This window comes from Homalodisca vitripennis, chromosome 5 (assembly GCF_021130785.1).
Source record: "Homalodisca vitripennis isolate AUS2020 chromosome 5, UT_GWSS_2.1, whole genome shotgun sequence".
Lineage (NCBI taxonomy): Eukaryota > Metazoa > Arthropoda > Insecta > Hemiptera > Cicadellidae > Homalodisca > Homalodisca vitripennis.
In genome coordinates this window covers 31195491-31213591 of record NC_060211.1, presented here as the reverse complement: position 1 = coordinate 31213591, position 18101 = coordinate 31195491, and the positions used below count along the sequence as shown (strand labels likewise).

Below are 18101 nucleotides of genomic sequence, written 5' to 3'. Positions count from 1 at the left end.
GCTATGTTAAAAGATATTTAGCCAGATTTTGTTCCAGAACTTTTAATTTTTATTTCAGTTATTATAAACCCATAATTTCATTTTTAAATATAATGACAATGAAATTGAAATAATTATTTCCGAAATACAAGATTGTAGATAAAATAATAGTGACCCAATTATAGAAACTAATATAAACGATAATAATGAAAATGTATAAATATTGATTTCTTTAATATTTAGAATTCAGTAATCATTGTAATACATGAAATGTAAAAAATATTACAAAAATATGTATAAAATTAATAAACAACTTTTTTATGTTAAATCATTGAGTGTCTCTATTATTTTAAAATATAAAAAGCATTTTATTATTAGCAAACTTACTTTTCAAGATATAATATTCACAGCCTGGTATAAGAAGTAGTCACTTCTGTCAGTCAGTCCCATGGACTGTTTTTTTTTCATTTTTTTTATCACAATGGCTTTGTATTGTACACATTGATAATTATAAAAGTTTAGTAATATCTATTAAAAATGCAAATCATTGGTACACATATATAAACTGCTGAATTAGTTCCTCACTTTTCTACTATAACATAATGTTACATCATATTTTCTTCTACAGGCTGCTAACTATTTGGACATCAAGGGCTTGCTGGATGTCACATGCAAAACGGTTGCGAACATGATCAAGGGTAAAACCCCAGAGGAAATCAGGAAAACCTTCAACATTAAAAACGACTTCTCAGCAAGTGAGGAAGAGCAAGTACGCAAAGAAAACGAGTGGTGTGAAGAAAAGTGAACTGTACGGAAGTTTTTTTTATATACGTATATAAAGTTATATTATTAGTTATAATTTTTATACAATTAAGCTGCTATGGTCTTGATACTAAAAAATTTCACTGCAATGATTAGAAAGAATGACATGTGAAGGCAGTTAAACAATAATCTCAGTAAGGCCTGTGTTACTTTCAGCTGTTTGTTAAATTGTTGTTTTCTTATTGACTATCCAGCAACAAATAATTTTACCATGTTTTATTGTACATTTTAAAAAGGGTTAATTTTCTGACTAAATTCTTATAACTTTAAACTTTTGTGTAATTCCAAATGTGAGCTTTATTGAAACAAGTAGATGTCTTTTAACATATTAGAATTCTCAGTTTGTAAATATAATCTTCCTATGTCAAAATAAATATATTAAAATTTTTCTTTAAAAATGTTTTGTTTCTACATTTCTTTTCCATTCCTATAGGCTGTTCAAAAATTTAGTTAGAAAAGATAAAAAATCTTTGAGCAGCATACTGGTATGTCATCTATTTGCTTGGCCCAAAGGAGTGAGACATACTGGTACGCTTTTAAAAATAATTTGAATCAGCTGTTGTTTTATTCATATTGAGGACTGGCAGGTTTGGGTAGTCTACTCTGTCACTGTCTGCGCTTTGACAGTTGATTAATAACCTCAATTCTTGCTCAGAGCTGACAAACAGTAAAACATGTAGATGGGAAACGTGGCACTGAAACATTATATAATTTTTCCATGTAATACAAGCAACCCTCAGTGTATTGAATGTTTTTATTTTCTTCTCACAATAATAACCTTAACCCTTTGCGATCAGCATTAAACTTGATTTCCCTCTCAGATTGCAAGGCCACAAAGAGTGGCTATGGCTGTTCTCTTGTATTATAGTAATTTTTAAATTGAAAGTAAATATGATGAAAAAAAAAACTAGTTTAAAACACACTAGCCGTGGTCCTTAGGTAATGTGATAACAGCTCCTGGAGTAGCAGAGCTTAATTTTTACAGTTTATATATTTCTTTTTTGTATTTGAAGTTGAAGACACCTGAAATTATACCCCCTCGCCAACAGCATTAAAATAATTTATTTTATGGTTTAATTACAAAGGTTTAAACCACAAAATTTATATTATTTTATTAGTCATTGTCATTAGTAAGATGAATATGTAAGAAAACCTTATAATGTCTAAGAAATAAAGGTATTTTATTAGAAAAACATTTTCAAATGAGAAAAATGAAGAAACAGAAAGATAAAAAAATATTAGTAATAGTAAAAATACGTAAAAAAACAATCACAATAATCAAAATTACCAACAAAATTCTGTTTCCATTGTTTACATTTCAATGTGCAAACAAGTAATTGTTTGCAAGAAGACAAGTGTCGACGAGGAGACAGTGGCCATTGGTGAGGAGACATTGGCCATCTACAAGGAGACAGTGGCCATTGGTGAGGAGACATTGGCCACCTGCATGTTTTGTTGAGGGAGTCATTGGTATTGGTGAAAAGATGAAAATTGTCAACGATCACTGACAATGTGATGGCTTTCTTAAAATTATACTAACAGCTGTTCCTTAAATTTTGTTTTTTTTCTTTTTTGCATTGTCATAAAAATGTAACAATATATAACAGTGTGGTACTGATTCCAAAATAAAAAAATTGACGATTAATAAGTTTCCACTCAATGATTAAAATCATTTATGTTAATAAATAAAAATTGATTTACCTAAGAAGATAGATTTTACAATATTTGTGAAATATATAAAAATAACATAGCCAAACCAAACTTAAGGTGAGTCTCTAAAGTTAGGCTTATTGGCCATGTGCAAAAAAAAAAAAAAAAAAAAAAAAAACGATCTATTTGAGGAAGGAAGAACATTTCCAAGCTTACAAATAAAATTTTTATGTTGAACTTTTGTTGAATTGTAACAAAGTCTAGAAACAATATATTTTTAAAATGTATAGCACAGTTGTTCTTTTTTAAAAATCTCATTCGGGATAGGCAGAGTTCCTAGAATTTGATCACAACTGATCCATGCCCCATAGTCTTCATCGGGTAGAAAATTCTTGGGAGTCTACTCGGTTTCATAAAAAGGACTTCTAGCTCTCTCCCTGTCATCAAAGACTTCCCTTTGAATTACAGCAATAAAATTCTTTTTCTTTTTCCGACATCAAAACAAACAACTAAGAAAGATTTGAATTTTAAATCACTAAAGTCGTAGTTTGGATCATAAGTTATTTCTTGCAATAGTTCATTAATGTCTATGTCTTCTGAACTTTAGTAAACATGACACAGCAAGTTTAAGATTTTAGGTGAGTTATCCATATCAATTGACATTAAAAATTAAAATTTAAGTTATGAAAAGTCTACTCGCTGATGGAAAATTTCCCTACACTTGCGTTAACTGTACATTTGCGGACGTTCACGAAGAGACTGTTTCAACGGTGATGTCTGCGAGGAACAACCTGAGGTTTTCCACTAAATTCAACAATGCAATTAGGTGGAACTGGTAAGATTTTTAGGTAAGGTCCAATTCCGTAACACACCAATAATATGAATGTAATTGTTAAAAAAATACACTGTTAAATTACCATTGTGAGTAGACTTCTAATTAATAATTAGAAGATAAATAATTACCTGGAATGGGTTTTAAAAGAAGATTTTATGAATTTGTCAAACTAGAACTATATTAAACTGTAACACCGTATGTCCACAACTCATAACTCTTAAAACAAGGAACACTGGAACTGAATTTGTATTTTTATGGCATTTTGAAAAACTGTTACTGTCTTAGGGACCGTTCTGTTGTGATAAAATAAACAACAGATTCTTTATTTAGAACTAATATTGATTTATTCACAGGTTATGGCCAATGAGATTATTATTGGAAGATTACTTGTACTTACTCCTCGTAACAATCTGAAGAATGGAGATTTATATTGAAGATTAATAGACACATTCTTGTGGCAGCTGTTGGGGACTTCAGCGAGGGGACAAAATGAGACGTAACATTATTGGAAAGTAACTAATTATCATCTTTATTTTTAAATGGGTCTATCTAATCAGTATACTTTTCTTAATCCTTAACTTATTATAATTTTTATTTGTGTATTTACTGAAATGTTATTAGCCTGGGAATGATATTTGCTCTCAATTTGAAAATTACCCATTGATTTATGACTACATCCTGTCCCTCAGCTCGAAGGGCCACACCTAGTGGCCCTCTCTGTTTTGCAGTTCAGCTCATCAGGCCTACGGTACTTTGCATTTATAAAATTCAATTGTTATCCAGATGACTAGAAAGTGCTGAAATCTCTTGGCTAAATAAATAACTAAATTAATATTTCTATATTTATAGCACATACTATAGTAAACATTGTTTATAATTGTTTTTTATATGACTGTTAGTCACCGTAACTGCTGTAGTTTATCCTATCAATATACACATGCATGCACCATGTCATGTCATCTGAAACAATGTCAATTGTGATCAGTTTAAGATTAACGTGAAAAAATGTACATGTGTAGGTTAAATTCCAAGCTCTACTAAGTGAAAATTCTTCAATTAAATAATATTGGCGTATGGAAACCATCTACACTTCTCCTGAAATTGCCTTCTATATTGATATCAGCGGATACTGCCGTGAGCACAAAACAAACTACATGAAAGAACAGCTTATTCCAAATAAAACAATACCAAATAAGGTAGTATTCTTTTGCAATTAACTCTTTCAGTGCCAACATCCGTTTTTAGATACATCTGAAAAATGTGCAAGAAGAGACAACATGCGTTTTTATGGACGTTGGTAAGATGTGCAAGAAGAGCCAGCGTCCGTTTTTATGGGCGTTGGTAAGATGTGCAAGAAGAGCCAGCGTCCGTGGACGTTGGTAAGATGTGCAAGAAGAGCCAGCGTCCGTTTTTATGGACGTTGGTAAGATGTGCAAGAAGAGCCAGCGTCCGTTTTTTTGGACGTTGGTAAGATGTGCAAGGAGAGCCAGCGTCCGTTTTTATGGACGTTGGTAAGATGTGCAAGAAGAGCCAGCGTCCGTTTTTATGGACGTTGGTAAGATGTGCAAGAAGAGCCAGCGTCCGTTTTTATGGACATTGGTAAGATGTGGAAGGAGAGCCAGCGTCCGTTTAACCGGACGTTTATAAAATAGTAAATCGTTGAAAATCAATATAAGATCTAATGTTTGCTATTTGCTGTTTTTGTATTCACTATAAAGTTTCTGAAAATCTCTTTATGTAATGTTTTTGAACTAAATATTGACCAAATAAACACTTAATACAAATGGTATTGAATGTCAGCTCTATACTGCTTGACGACATTATGACTCGGTCAACTTTTGTATGTTGCCAATCTTTGTTACTGTACAGTTATGTACTCTTATTTACCAAGTCGTGTTAATTGAATTCTTTCAAATTAATGAAAGTGAAATAGATCACCAATTGTGACAACACTGTTCATAGACTGTTACAAGAGGAGAATGTAATTGATGATTTGTTTGAAATAACAAGTGAAGCAGAACTTGACAAAATTGATTAAACTACAAAAAATCTATGTTTTAAAATTTTTAAAATGGAGTTAAATATTAGTTTTTGTTAAACCTAAATATTTAATTTTTGTATCAAAGAGTAAAAAAAAAATATAAATGTGTGTATATGTTTGTTTATGAATTATAATAAAATCATAAAATATTGCAACTTAATGTGTTTGTTATATAAACGAGTATAAAAAGCTTATTTTTTCAAGATAGTTTAGTGAATTTCTGAAGTTATGCACTATACCTATGGGTAAGAATTACAAGACCATCTGCTATGTGAGGATTTTTTTAACTGTGCATTTATTGGAGTAAAAAGAAAATAATTCAACATACGTTATTATTTATTACTAATATATAATTTTAATGCATGCACAATAAAATAGGTTCATAAGTACTTTAAAGTATACATTCATTAAAGAAATTAAAAAAAAAATCAAGTCTTAGTCCAAAATTAACAAAGTTATAGCATTTAATGAGGGCGGCTGTAAAAAGTAAATTTTGGCCTGGCTCTTCTTGACACAGCATAGGGCGCATACCTTAGCACTTTTTGCTAAGTAACCTAGAAAAATGTTTGGCACTGAAAGGGTTAAACCAGAAAGCATAACATATTTATCCTGCACTTGGCCACATATTATACTGTGTATGCATGTGAGCTGGGAGCATAGCTAAGGCACAGACACATAAACACGCCCATGGGATGCAATAGATTAACTCAATTCCATCTTTGTAAATATGTTTTCTGTTATTTTAATGATTTATTTACTTATGGTTGCAGTTCTGGATCCTTGTAAAATCTCTAATTAATATTGTGATTCAGGTCTTAATTGTTGAAAGAAGTGATGATTGCTTTGCACAAAATATAGACTGTATCAAACTCATTCCATCGAAAATGACTCAAGAACTGTTTTGATTAATATTTTCTGGAGAATATAACATTTTGGAACTTATGTTTCCTTAACATTGTTTTTATTTTCTTCCTCAGATATGAAATTTTTCAAATATAATTGAGCCATTGCGGCCATACAATAAACAGCTGTTATGATTAATTATCCTAAAATTTGTAGACGTTTTCTTTCAACTCCTTTTCTTTTACAAATAATAAATCCTTTTGTCATATTTCATGTTCAGTGCAATATGGTTGAACATTTAATCACTGGTCAGCATTTGCCCAGGAAATGTCATTGAGGCAGCCAGGAGACGATTCCTTTCAACTTCTGTCAAGATTGTTGGAACATATCTCATTTAACCCATTGGACTAGGCATATGAGATTGTTTTGTTTACTTGGTAAGAGCCTACTTCTGGACATATGTCACAATCTCAGTTGAAACAAAGGTCCTCTATCTTAATGTTTTGTGGAACATAATTCAAAGTGTAACAGCTAGATCATAGTTTTGACAGTGCTGTATGTTCAAGTAAGAACTGGCCTAAAATTATTAGCCATTTGTTTGGTTAAGATTTTACGCTGTCACAGAATTTATGCTGAACTGTATGTTGATGATGATATCTTGCATTATATTGAGGTAAACAGTTAAATTTTATATCAATTTTATGATGTGTATTGATCTGACATGACAAACCATGACAGTTTGTCCTACTTATATTTTTCCAAACTTTATTGTAAATGTAGGGTGTAATTATTGTGTTATATGTCTAACTGGTTTGATTTAGTTGGGTGTTTACTATTGTTATGAAATCCAAATTGCCAAGTTATTGACTGAATTAAATTGTATGAAAGTAATAAAAGTACATTTATTCTGTTAAAAAATCTTACAAAGGCGGATCAAATAGCTTTGCAAACTAAGGTGTAAAGAAAGCAGCCCTGGCTTATCTATTAGCCTAATTCCTTATCTTTTTAAGAGAATGCATTCTGCAGCTGCTCAACTAACATGCAGATTCCAGTTAGTTTTAATCTGAATACAGCAGTGTAATGTAATTTTTAAGTAAAGAGGGAAGTTCCACAAAGGCAATTCATGAAAGAATGGTAAAAGTGTACAGTGAGAAGTGTTCCTTTTCTACAATAACTCGGTGATTCAATGAGTTTAAGCCGGGGTGTAAAACCATGAAAGACAACACTCGGTCAGGGAGATCTTCCACCTCGACCAACTCAGATCATGTTGCCCGTGCTGATACCCTCATTATGGAAAATCAGCGGACAAACGTTACTAAAGTTGTTATCGAATTAAATGTTGGGGACAGTGTCGGTTTTCGTCCGGTATCGGTTTTACCTTCTTTGTCAAAAATTTATGAGCGAGTTATGTACAGTCGATTAGTAGATCATCTAAAAAACAATGATTTATTTGATAGGCAGCAGCATGGATTCCGTAAAGGTAAATCCATTACTTCAGCTCTGCTAGAATTTACGGAAACTATAATAGATTCTATAGACAAGGGGGACAAGTCCATAGGGGTTTTCATGGACCTGTCCAAAAGCATTTGACAGTATTTCTCACCAAGTCCTTCTTGACAAACTTAAAGTCATGGGTTTATCAAACCTTTCTCTAAACTGGTTTAGATCATACCTCTCGGACAGATCCCAGTATGTTGAGATTACGTCAAAACAAAATACTCTAGTAGTAAAACATAAATCTAGCACACTAAAAATCAAGCATGGAGTACCTCAGGGTTCTATTTTGGGACCATTGCTGTTTTTATGCTACATCCAAGGAATGCCCTCAATCTTAAACAACATTAATGGTACAAAAAGTAATTTGATCTTATATGCTGATGATTCTAACTTAATTGTGACTGCTAAAACTTATGAAAATCTGGAAATAGCCTGTAAAGAACAATTAAAAACCATTCAAACTTATTTTCAAAGAAATAGTCTATTTTTAAATGGCTGCAAGACTAATCAAATGATATTTTCCACTGTACAAAGTAAAGATATTTTAGAAATACCAATTTCAGTTAAACAAACTAAAATTGAAAAAATTAATAGTATCAAATTCTTAGGACTTAATGTGGACAATAATCTTAGCTGGGATGGTCACATAAAATATTTAGCGAGCAAAATTTCATCAGGGCTCTACATCTTGAGGCGCATGTCTTTACTGTGTAGCACTGAGACATTAAAGTCAATCTACTATGCACACGTGCATTCTCATTTAGCTTACGGGTTGGCCATTTATGGTGGAACATCTAAAAAAAATCTAGACACAATTTTGATACTTCAAAAAAAAGCACTAAGAACAATTCTAAATTTAGAAGAGAGAATCTCGGTAAAAGAAAAATTTTCCACTTTAGAAATCCCAACAATATATGATCAATACATTTTAGAGTGCATTATGTGTGTAGGAAGTAATCTTGACAAACTAGATACGCGTAGTAATATTCATTCTTATCACACTAGACACCGAAACAACCTAGATTTACCCCAACACAAACTTAGTTTCTACAAAAAGAAAGCCACTTATATGGGCATTAAATTTTTAAATCACCTGCCGACAAATATAAAGAGCAAAATCTATGAAAAGGGCTTCCGGTGTTTTTTAAAGAAATATTTGCTGCAACGCCCCTGCTACTCATTGGAAGAGTTTTTTTTTCCTAAATCCCAATAAAATATTTATATTTGAGATGCTTTTTGGTAAAATAATAGGACTTAGTATAATCTTAACTCAGAAATGTCATTTTTTATTTATTTGATTTAAAATAGGCTAACTAAATTGTAGTTTAGGTTAAATACATAATTTATGTACTATTCTACATATATGACACTATTCTTGTATGTATGTACAAACTGAATAAAGAATTGAGAATTGAGAATTGAAAATGTATCCTATGGCATTGTATTCACAATAATGCATTATGTTCTGGGCATGTCCAAAGTCAGCCAAATGGGTTGTCTTATAACCTCTCTATTCATCATCGTGTGGTTTCCTCTTTGAAGCTTTTGCACCTCTATGAAAATGACCCAGAAGACTTGATGGCCGGATTAGTGATTGGAGATGAAACATGGCTTTACCACTAGGATCCTAAAACTAAGAAGCAGTTCATTTAGTGACGGTGTAAGAGATCTCCACCACCAAAGAAGTTCAGGATTCGAAAATTAGATAGAAAAGTGACGGCCACAATTTTCTGGGATTCCAAAAGTGTACTGATGATGTATTACGTTGACAATAGAAGATCAATAACAGGGGAATATTATGCTGAACTACTCTGGAATGTAAGACAAGACAAACTAGATAAAAGATGACTGATTATCAGCAAAGGCGATCTGCTGTATGACAACGCTTTAGTTCATCAGTCTCGTGTTGGACAGGCTGCTCTGTGGGAGTGTGGTTTCGAGCAGCTCTACCACTCATCCTATAGTCCAGATCTAGTACCTAGTGATTATTTCATGTTTCCAAACTTGAAAAAACATTTTAAAGGAAAGATATTTGAGGACTTGGAGTCTGTGAAAGCTGCTACAGAACAATGGGTTGCAGACCAGAAGGAAACATTTTTTTACAAAGTACTTTTCTGAACAGTTTAACCAAGTAATATTCCATTAAGAGGTGATTATATAGAAAAATAATTTAGTTTCATATTTTTAACACCTTTCTTTATACCTTAGTTGTAAAACGTTTTAATATTCCCTCGTAACTCTGAAATAGTTTAAATTAAGCATTTTAATTTTGCATGCTTATTTCTTGTACATTTTTTTGGTTAAATAAATATAACAAAGAAAAATTGCTACAAAACCTATATATCTTGCAATTCAAATATGGTTATTTTGAAAATTCTAATCATGTGTTGAAGTACTGCTTCTTCACCACTCTTTTTAGCTAAAACCACAGGTTGTGTTTTAATTGCAATTAATTCGTTTAGGTTTTACAATTACTAAAAGAATATTCTTTGTTAATAACATGTCATGTTAATACCCAACATAATATCAGTAACAGATTTCAAAATAAGTCTAAACACAACATCTCAAATCAGCTAAGCTCTGTGTGTGTGTGTGTGTGTGTGTGTGTGTGTGTGTTTGTTTGTTTGTTTGTTATGACGTTTGAGGGTTTGCAAAGGTGATATGATATTTTCAGACATTTGCCTATGTTAAGTGGCAAAAAAACAGTAACTACATTTCGAGATATGCAGTTTGGTCTTTTCCTCAGATGGACACTAATCTGACATAGCTGCAAACTAGCTTGGAGTGAATAAGTCATATGAGTACATTACAATATGCATTCAATATTTTGAAAAGTAAACTTTTGTTTTCTACATAAAAGTAAATTATACAAGCAATATACAAGATTTACTACAAATGTTGTAAATAAGTGACATTTTTGGTAATTTTGAACTTTTTTACTACAATTAACAGGGTAAAAAAACTAATGTGCATTTGGAAAAACTTCTATAGAAACAAATAAATTTCAAAACCTCGTACGTTTTGAAATTGATAAGACAAATTTTATTATTTTTTACAGTCACCTGATATTGACATTTAAAAATCAGAAGTTTTTCCTTCAATTTAAACTGTATTTATTAAATATTTAGAAATTAATATTTGTTTTGTTCCAGATTCATAATCTTTAGAATCTACAGATTGAAAAATAATATAATACTCTAGACTTTTAGCATATTTTGTGCAATTTATAAACAATTTAGTGAACCTCTGCACACAGGCCACCATTCAGGTAAATTCTGATCATGACTTCTAGGGTAAATCGTTTGGAAGTGACAGCATTTTAATAATTTCAATACAAAATTTAATGCAATCAAAGAGAAGAGAAAAATTTGTTGATACGAAGAAAGATAGCACGACAAAAATGTTGATACTTGATTTGTTATAATTGGTTGATAAATAACATAATGTGTGTGTTTACTACTCTCGTCCAATCCAATTCACTCAATAACTTGGCAACTTGGATTGCGTGAGAGTTGTAAACATCTGTTTATTCTGTTATTTAACAACATTTAATAACAAAATAGGTATCAACATTTTTGTCTTGAATAGATTTTGACAGTATTTACTAGCTGTTTAATGTGGCAGCCATATGACAAATAATAAAGGCAAGACAAAATTGACCAACAAAAATAAACAATATTTCTTGGTAGCACTCTCAAACCAAAATTTTCAGAATGAGTCAGAGTAGCAACATTGAGACATTTAGACACAGAAATTACATCCTAATGTGACATACAAACGAGCAAAATAAAAAGCTTAAATTTAAACGGTTTTAGTGTTTGATTTATTTTTTAGTTAAAAATAATAACAGGCGATAAATAACAGAATAAATGTGTGTTTATTACTGTCAGGCAATCCAATTTGGTCAATAACTTGGCAATTTGGATTGCTTGAGAGTAGTCAACACCCATTTATTCCATTATTTTATCAACCACTCATAACAATAACGTATCAACAATTTTACCCTGCTGTTTTATTTGTCTCAAAAATTTTCATCTTGTCTTTGTTTACATGAAATTTTGCATTGGAATTGTAAAATTTCTGTCACTTTGAAATTGTTAATGACAGATATTTCTCTGTAAGCAGAAAATTACATCGTAATAAGACACAGAAACAAGCCAAATTAAAACGCCTTAGCTTAAATCACTCCCACGTTATGATTTATTTAAAAAAATTAAAAATACATACAGATGATAAATAACGGGAATACATTATTGTTTTGTTGTGCAATCCAAGTTGCTGAGTTATTGACCGGATTGGATTGCACGATAGTAGTAAACACATTTATTCTGTTATTTATTGTATGTATGTATTGTTGAAAAATAAATCCTAACTCTGAAACAGTTTAAATTAAGGCATTTTAATATTGCTTGTTTATATGTTTTATTAGGATGTAACTTTCTCATTTAAGGGGAAATTCTATCATTATTAGTTTCAAAATAACAGTATTTAAAATTTAATGCAAACTGACAAGAAAGGGAATAATTGTGAAGACAAAAAAAAAGATAGCTTAAGACAAAAATTTTAGACACCTCATGTGCTATGATCTGAAGATATATAACGGAATAAATAAGTGTTTACTACTCTAATGCAATCCAATTTGCCAGTTATTGAATTGGATTGCACAAGAGTAGTAAACACACCCTGTTCCATTGTTTGTTATTCATTTATAAAAAAATACAGGTCTCAATAATTTTGTTATTCTATGTGTATATCAATTTTTTTTCATCGGTTTTCATAAAATATTTTAATTAATAATTTCCCAAAAACCGTTGGCAACAGAAAAAATGTCAATACAGATAAAATATTGTTTGTAAAGAGACAAAAATAATGAGATATTATTTTTTATAGATGGATAATAAATAATGGAATAAATACGTTTTTACTATTCTTGTGCAATCAAATTCAATAACTGGCAAATTGGATTGCACTAGAGTAGTAAACACCTGTTTATTCTGTATTTACTCATATCATCTGTTCATACCGAATGAGGTATAAAAACTTTTGTATGGAATAGATTTTTGACAATAGTTACCAACTGTTAATGTGGCAACCATATAACAAAACAATAAAGGCAATACAAAATCATAAAAAAAATTCTTGGTTGCACTCTCAAACCAAAATTATCAGAATTACTTGGAATATCGACATTGAGTCAACTCTTCTGTATGAAGGAGAATAATCGTTGAATGTCCCTGAAAAGGGAAATATTATTCAAATTATTTGCATTGAGGTAATTCATTTTGGAAAATTCTTGTTCTCTCAATGTCCTAGCACTCATTCAACATGTCAGACAATTGATAGTATTACCATATATACATAATTTACTAACTAAAGAAAAATATGATTGAAAACCAACAGAAAATGATTATGATTATGACTTGGCATTTAAACAACTTCCAGAACAAGTTCCAAAACAAAAAGCAACAAATTGTTCTAGTGTAGTTTGTATTTTGTTCTAACATGAATAAAGGTCGTTATTTCTATTATGTTACATTTTTGTTTGTTTTTATCCTTCGTTTACGAGGAGTTAAATTTTTAAAATGTGCTGTTTTTGTTCTAACCAATAACTGTTAAAAGGACACCCAATAACTGATAAGTTCATTCAATTCAAATATTTGAGCAAAATACAGTTCAACAGTTAATAGATAATTATTCAACATAAAGCTACTTAACATCTAGTTAGTTAATATTAAATTGTCATCCTCAGTTTTCTAAATATCATATTAAGGTTAGATATGAAAGCAAATTGAGTCAAGTTGCCAGGAAAATTCAGGTTGAAGGTTGACTGGGGGAAACATTAAGGTAGAAATACAAATGTGATCTGCTAGAGTGGATAAGGCCAAGAGCGCAAGAAGCAACTTTATACATTGTAAGTTATGATCGTAAACTTAATCATTGGTTATGTATGACCGATTTGTTTAAAATCAAGGATGCTGAAGTACTCAAACTAGTGAAAAATCAATCAGGTAGATTGGGTGTCTTCTTGGCTAAAATTAAAAATTGGTGTGGTGGAATCTGAAAATTATACGTGTTGATTATCTGATTTGAATATTAACAAAAAATTTCAACATTAATGTCAACACAGTGGATGGGTGCCTATTGTTGATATAAATTTAATCCATGAAGTATTTGCACAAGAATTTACTGCTTATTGCATTCTGATTTATTGTTTAACAAATTATCTAATCCCAACTGAAAGATATCTAATACAGTTGAAAATTTCTGCAAGATTATTCTGAAACTGAAAAGGGAATCCTGTTGTACGAAAAGAGGATAAATGAAAAAGTAGTCAGTCTACAAGGTAAAAACGATGGAACTGAAACAAAACAAGCATGAAATGTGTATATGAAATACTATTGAATTGCTGCTTCATACTATTTTTGCATAAAGAAAACTAAAATTTGAATGTGCACACCATCCTCAGCATCATAGTGAGAGTTTGTCAAATTATATTTTAGAAATAATAGAATGTGTGGAGGTATTGGGATATGACGTTAGTGGGCTAGGCATTGCACACTTAATTAAAATTGGAATTAATTCTGACACTAGGAAAAACTTATATTCATGGAAAATTCCAATACTTTTGCAGAACTCGATGAAATATGTAAAATATGTCAAAATGTAGGATATGCAGACTATATTAGAAAGAGTAGTCATCAAGATAATGAAACAAGGAAACTCTGTGGACGTGTGAACCAGATTAAGTTAATTGATAGTCCAGTGACCTGTTCAAATGTAATAAAACTGGTCATTAATGCCTATTAATTTAATCATCCTATACTATACATAGATAGCAAAGATGGTTTCAAGGAAATACTTGAACAATTCCACGCACATTTGAAAATGTTCCAAAAGCCTGTAAATAGGAAAGTTCATGCAAACTGAACTTCAAATATGGTCTTTTCTAAAATAAATGTATTGGTAAATAGAAAAAAATATTTGGTAATACTAAACCATCATTGTTCTATATTACAATTTTGTATAATTTACAACCTAAATTTCGCATGGATAGCTTTTTTGAATAGAATTCAGGATACATATAAAAATCTATGTAATATACTCGATGGTATTATTATTCAAGTGTACATATTTTTACAAGGACTCAACTGCATGAGAAGTCCAAATTTCTGATAGTATAAAAATAGAAGGGTCTTTGATTATGAAGAGACCCAGAGGTTGGAAATAACCAGAGTGTGAGGCATTCTTGTCAGTAGAACCAGGATGTTGAAGGGTTCTGCAGGTCGAGGATTCACAAGCTGGCCATGTGTCCAGTCTACTAATATTTCTGAATCTAAGGGACACCCACTTCGCATTGGAACTTGACTGTCTCTGCATGTTTGAGGACTGCCATGTGTTCTGGTGTTGGACTCTAATCTTCTTTGTGGTTAATCCCAATGCTGTAACCACTTCCTCCTTGGCTACGACTGCCTTCAAACACTTCTCCAAATGCATCCTTGCATTGCATTGGGATTCTACTGAGCATTTCATATCTTGATTTTGAAGGTGAATTGCAACTCTTTGCAAGGACTGATTTAATCTAAAATATAATTTTATAATTAATGTTAAGGAATGAAACTGAGCTTAAATTGTGTTGGACAGGGGTATATCATATTATAAACAAAACTTGGTTTCAAATAATATATACATCTTCCTACAACGTATTGAATCAATAACAGAATGTCTTATTGGCACCTTAAAACAAACATCAAGTCAGTCTCCGACAGACAAAAAAGAAATTTAAAGCACTGCACAAAAATCAAATTTGAATCAAAACAAAAAACAATCCAGCAGTTAATTGGGCGAAATTTTGTGAATCCTATCACTTGAGAGTCTGAAAACGTTTAATTTTTTTCTGCCTATCTGTCCACATGATATCTATCAAACAAAATGATCTACAGTCTTAAAATTTTGCTTGAAGCTTTGTTTCTATATAAGCAGCACCGAATTCGATGATGGTGTGTATCGTTCTATGGGATTTGGCTTAGTGTTAGCGAATATTATTTACATTGACCTTATGCGTAACAACAATGGCAACAAGAAAATTTTAGAATTTTGGAATACATAAATTTGTAAACAAACTCCATACAATCATATGTGCTTTGAGCATATAACACTTTTATTCAGAAAGTAAAATGAAAAAAATATTAGAGTGAAAAGTCAATGTTAAAATGAGGTGACAGGATTTGATTCAGCACACTCTTGCATTGTAGTACCCTCCCTACCACACCAGAACTTTTATTATTTAACCTTTAAGTAATGGCATGGTGTGTTTTCAGACCCCTCCCCCTTGGTAAACCTAGAGACAACAACCAGAAGGGGTTAGATTTAATGCTGTACTTCTCAGTGAGTTCCAAGGTAACTCATGTGTAAGCCATTAAAGTGGTTTTTGTCAGCTCAGGCCACTCTGCTGCAGTGAAAAGAAGGCAGTCTACAAAGAAGATTGCACAAGTTCCATTGGAGGAAGGAAACCAACAGAGCAAATGTGAGAAGAAGTAAAGTTCAATGCATAGTGTGTCCAAGAAAAAGGGGCATAAAACAAGTGCTTTCTGTGAAAAATGTAGATAAAGCACATGAAGACTGTTTTTGAATAGTCTGAATCAGAATAAAGACTAATTAATTGCATAAATCTTCTGCATAATTAATTTCCCCCAGTAATTCTGTGTACATTTTATATTTTGATCTTAAATTATAAGCAGTAAATTTGGTAAATTAAACAAATGTATAAAAAAATAAATGTGTGTTATGTTTTTGTAGACAACGAAGGCATATTTCAAGTTTTCTAAAGTTTGGTAACGATAAGTAAGCAAAATAAAAAATGTACCAATTTAAACCAAAAGAAATATATTTTAAAAAAGCTTGTACAGTATTATCTTCATTTTCTAAATCAGTTTATTAAAAATTGTTACTTTTTTACACAAACCTATAAGAATTAGAAAGAATGCAGGTAAAATATTACAAAAGTCTGGTAAAAATACTCAAACAATGATGGAATAATTAAATACAACCTACATTGTGGATTAAATATTCTGTTATGAAATCTAAATTAATGAAAAAAATGTAATATTATATTAAAGAACCCTCAAAAAACACTTCATATGTTGATTAAATTTTTAATGATTCTTCGTTTCTACATTTAAAAGAATAAGTTCTTTGAAGGTGTTTTTGAAGCCTATCTCTCATAGGCTGACACAAATTCTATTTTTTCAAGATGTAAAAGTTTGAGTGTATCATGTGACAAGATAACTTAAAAAAATGTCATCCTTATACTTTTTTTATCAAACTTTATAGCTACATATACAAGATTGTGTTCTATGATGTTATGTCCAATCATAAAATTTTGCTGAACATAAAGTTTGGACTAATTTATTTTCTGCGTGATAGTCTGTCTGTATATCTGACAGCAGGGCATTTTAAGATTAAAATGAGTTATAGGTTAGAAATTTTACATGCAACCTCGGTAGAGACTTAAGGACATGTGGTGTGGTGTACTCCTTCCTTGTATATAATAAATAACGGTAGATGACCATTTCAAATTTAATGTATAAATAATTAAAATATGAATTAAGAAGTGCAATGAGGAATACAAATTTATAATTATTGAAGGATGATTCCAAGCAAATAAGATAAACTGCTATTAAAAGATTCCTTAAAAGTAAAAATACGTACACTTATTTACAGCACATAGTAAACAGTAAAAATGTTACTATAAATTTGTGTCTTGAAAGTAAAATAAAAAAAATAGTAATACATGAATACACTAAAAACATGATTAAATATTTATTAAAGGGATAAATATTAATCTGAATGTAAGGAAGAAATTCTTTCCACAATGAAATAAGTCAAACCATTGTCACAATTTTTATGTAGGCTACTAATATTTTTCAAGAAAGAAATAAATGTATTCTTTATTTTTTAAGACTATTAAAATTCAAGTGTAGTGCTCTGCTAGCTAGGCGAAGCTGGGTTGTGTTTGGGTGGAAGAATATAAACAGTCAAAGTCCCCAATACAGGGAACCAATATTGGGTGGGTGTCAGTAAGGGCAGATTAAACTCCTGTTCAGGGACAAAAAACTGGTTTATGTTGGACTGAAGGAACATAAACTGCCAGAATCACCAGTGCGACAGGCAAGGAATTAATATTGGGTGGGTGTCGGTGAGAACAGTGTGAGCTGCTAGCCAGAGACAAGAAGCTGGGTTGTGTTGGGGTCGGGGAAGACAAACAGCCAGAATCACCAGTACCGGCAGTCAAGGAATTAATATTGGGTGGGTGTAGGTGAGGGAAGTGTGAGCTGCTAGCCAGAGACGAGAAGCTGGGTTGTGTTGGGGTGGGGGAAGACAAACAGCCAGAATCACCAGTACCGGCAGTCAAGGAATTAATATTGGGTGGGTGTC

At 31.3% G+C, this 18101-nt stretch overlaps 1 protein-coding gene across 1 annotated transcript in view; it reads left to right on the top strand.

Moving 5' to 3' along the window:
* The window catches only part of LOC124361927 (S-phase kinase-associated protein 1), a 37817-nt gene extending 36616 nt beyond the window's left edge, over window positions 1-1201 (top strand). The window contains exon 4 of the mRNA XM_046815991.1: window positions 608-1201. Within this exon, the coding sequence (XP_046671947.1) occupies window positions 608-784 (177 nt within the window). The 3' untranslated portion in view covers window positions 785-1201. The remainder of the gene's footprint in view (window positions 1-607) is intronic.
* Window positions 1202-18101: the final 16900 nt, after the last annotated feature.